Source organism: Pseudorasbora parva, chromosome 17, assembly GCF_024679245.1.
Source record: "Pseudorasbora parva isolate DD20220531a chromosome 17, ASM2467924v1, whole genome shotgun sequence".
NCBI lineage: Eukaryota > Metazoa > Chordata > Actinopteri > Cypriniformes > Gobionidae > Pseudorasbora > Pseudorasbora parva.
The window spans coordinates 527,117-529,616 of NC_090188.1; the positions used below are offsets into that span (position 1 = coordinate 527,117).

Sequence of the window (2,500 nt, forward strand, 5' to 3'; positions counted from 1 at the left end):
CACACTCACTCACACACACACACTCACTCACTCACACACACTCTCTAACACGCTAACACACACTTACTCACACACACACACACTCACTCACTCACTCACTCACTCACACACACTCTAACACGCTAACACACACTCACTCACACACACATACACCCACACACTCACTCACACACACACACTCACTCACTCACACACACTCTCTAACACGCTAACACACACTCACTCACACACACACACACTCACTCACTCACTCACTCACTCACTCACTCACTCACTCACTCACACACACTCTAACACGCTAACACACACTCACTCACACACACATACACCCACACACTCACTCACTCACACACACTCTCTAACACGCTAACACACACTCACTCACTCACTCACACACACTCACTCACTCACACACACTCTCTAACACGCTAACACACACTCACTCACACACACTCTCTAACACGCTAACACACACTCACTCACTCACTCACACACACATACACCCACACACTCATTCACACACACACACTCACTCACTCACACACACTCTCTAACACGCTAACACACACTCACTCACACACACATACACCCACACACTCATTCACACACACACACACACTCACTCACTCACACACACTCTCTAACACGCTAACACAGACTCACTCACACACACGCACTCACTCAAACACACACACTCTCTAACACGCTAACACACACTCACTCACACACACATACACCCACACACTCATTCACACACACACACTCACTCACTCACACACACTCTCTAACACGCTAACACAGACTCACTCACACACACGCACTCACTCAAACACACACACTCTCTAACACGCTAACACACACTCACTCACACACACATACACACACTCACTCACTCACACACACTCTAACACGCTAACACACACTCACTCACACACACATACACCCACACACTCACTCACACACACATACACACACTCACTCACTCACACACACTCTCTAACACGCTAACACACACTCACTCACTCACACACACACACTCACTCCCTCACACACACTCTCTAACACGCTAACACACACTCACTCACACACACATACACCCACACACTCACTCACACACACACACTCACTCACTCACACACACTCTCTAACAAGCTAACACACACTCACTCACATACACGCACTCACTCACTCACACACACTCTCTAACACGCTAACACACACTCACTCACTCACTCACACTCACTCACACACACACACTCACTCACACTCACATACACACACTCACTCACACACACTCTCTAACACGCTAACACACACTCAATCACTCACACACACTCACTCACTCACACACTCTCTAACACGCTAACACACACTCACTCACTCACACACACTCTCTAACACGCTAACACACACACACTCACTCACTCACACACACTAACACACACTCACTCACTCACACACACTCTCTAACATGCTAACACACACTCACTCACACACACTCTAACACGCTAACACACACTCAATCACACACACACACACTCACTCATACACACATACACACACACACTCTCTAACACGCTAACACACACACACTCAATCACACACACACACACACACACACTCACTCATACACACATACACACACACACTCTCTAACACGCTAACGCACACTCAATCACACACACACACACACTCACTCATACACTCACACACACACACTCTCTAACACACAAACACACACTCAGTCACTCGGCCATCGGAGTCCATCCTGCTTTGAAGAGCTCGAGCACTTAAAGCATAACCAGAGCCTTATCTGGACACGTATGCAGCTATCGTGACACACACACACACTGCAGTAAATGCTCTTCTTCCTCAGTCATGTTGTCTTGTTTCCAGTCCAAATATCTACATATTCTTCAATCAAGAGGCATTTACTAGATCAGTGAAACGACATCATTTTCTTGTTTCTGTCCCAATCAGAAATCAGATTATTTCTCTCACCCCATTGGCAGATCATTCTGCCTGTTTAAAGCAAAAACTCACTTCGTCTTGATTTAAGAATATTTCGATGTTTGGACTGGAAACGAGACAGGAACACTGAGTAAGCAGTGTAAAGTTACTACAGTTATTGCTACGGTTATTTAAGGCTATCATATTTATCATTCCAGTCGCAGACCTCATGAATATGAATATGTCTCTAATGTTGTGTGTCATGTGACTCCTCCTGCAGCTGTAACTGTAACGCTCAGACTCCGCCCACAGTGAAGGTGGGCGTGGCCGGCGATCAGACCTACCTCAGCACTGTGCTGCGATTCTTCGTGGAGCAGCTGGCCAACAAGACTCCTGATTGGCTGAGCTACATCCGCTTCCTCATCATCCCCATTGGTGAGCGAGATCAGCGCTGAAAGGGTTAGTTCAGCCAGAAATATAAAGTGTGTGATTAATTCCTCCTGTGGTTGGACAGCCCAAAGATCCTCGCCCATTCTCAATTATCTGGATT

General features: G+C 46.7%; 1 protein-coding gene across 2 annotated transcripts in view; it reads left to right on the forward strand.

Moving 5' to 3' along the window:
* The window catches only part of zmp:0000000755 (phosphofurin acidic cluster sorting protein 1), a 54,459-nt gene that overhangs the window by 43,190 nt on the left and 8,769 nt on the right, over window positions 1-2,500 (forward strand). For both annotated transcript variants that reach the window (XM_067421258.1, XM_067421259.1), the window contains exon 16: window positions 2,231-2,385. In XM_067421258.1, coding sequence (XP_067277359.1) covers window positions 2,231-2,385 — 155 coding nt within the window. The remainder of the gene's footprint in view (window positions 1-2,230; window positions 2,386-2,500) is intronic.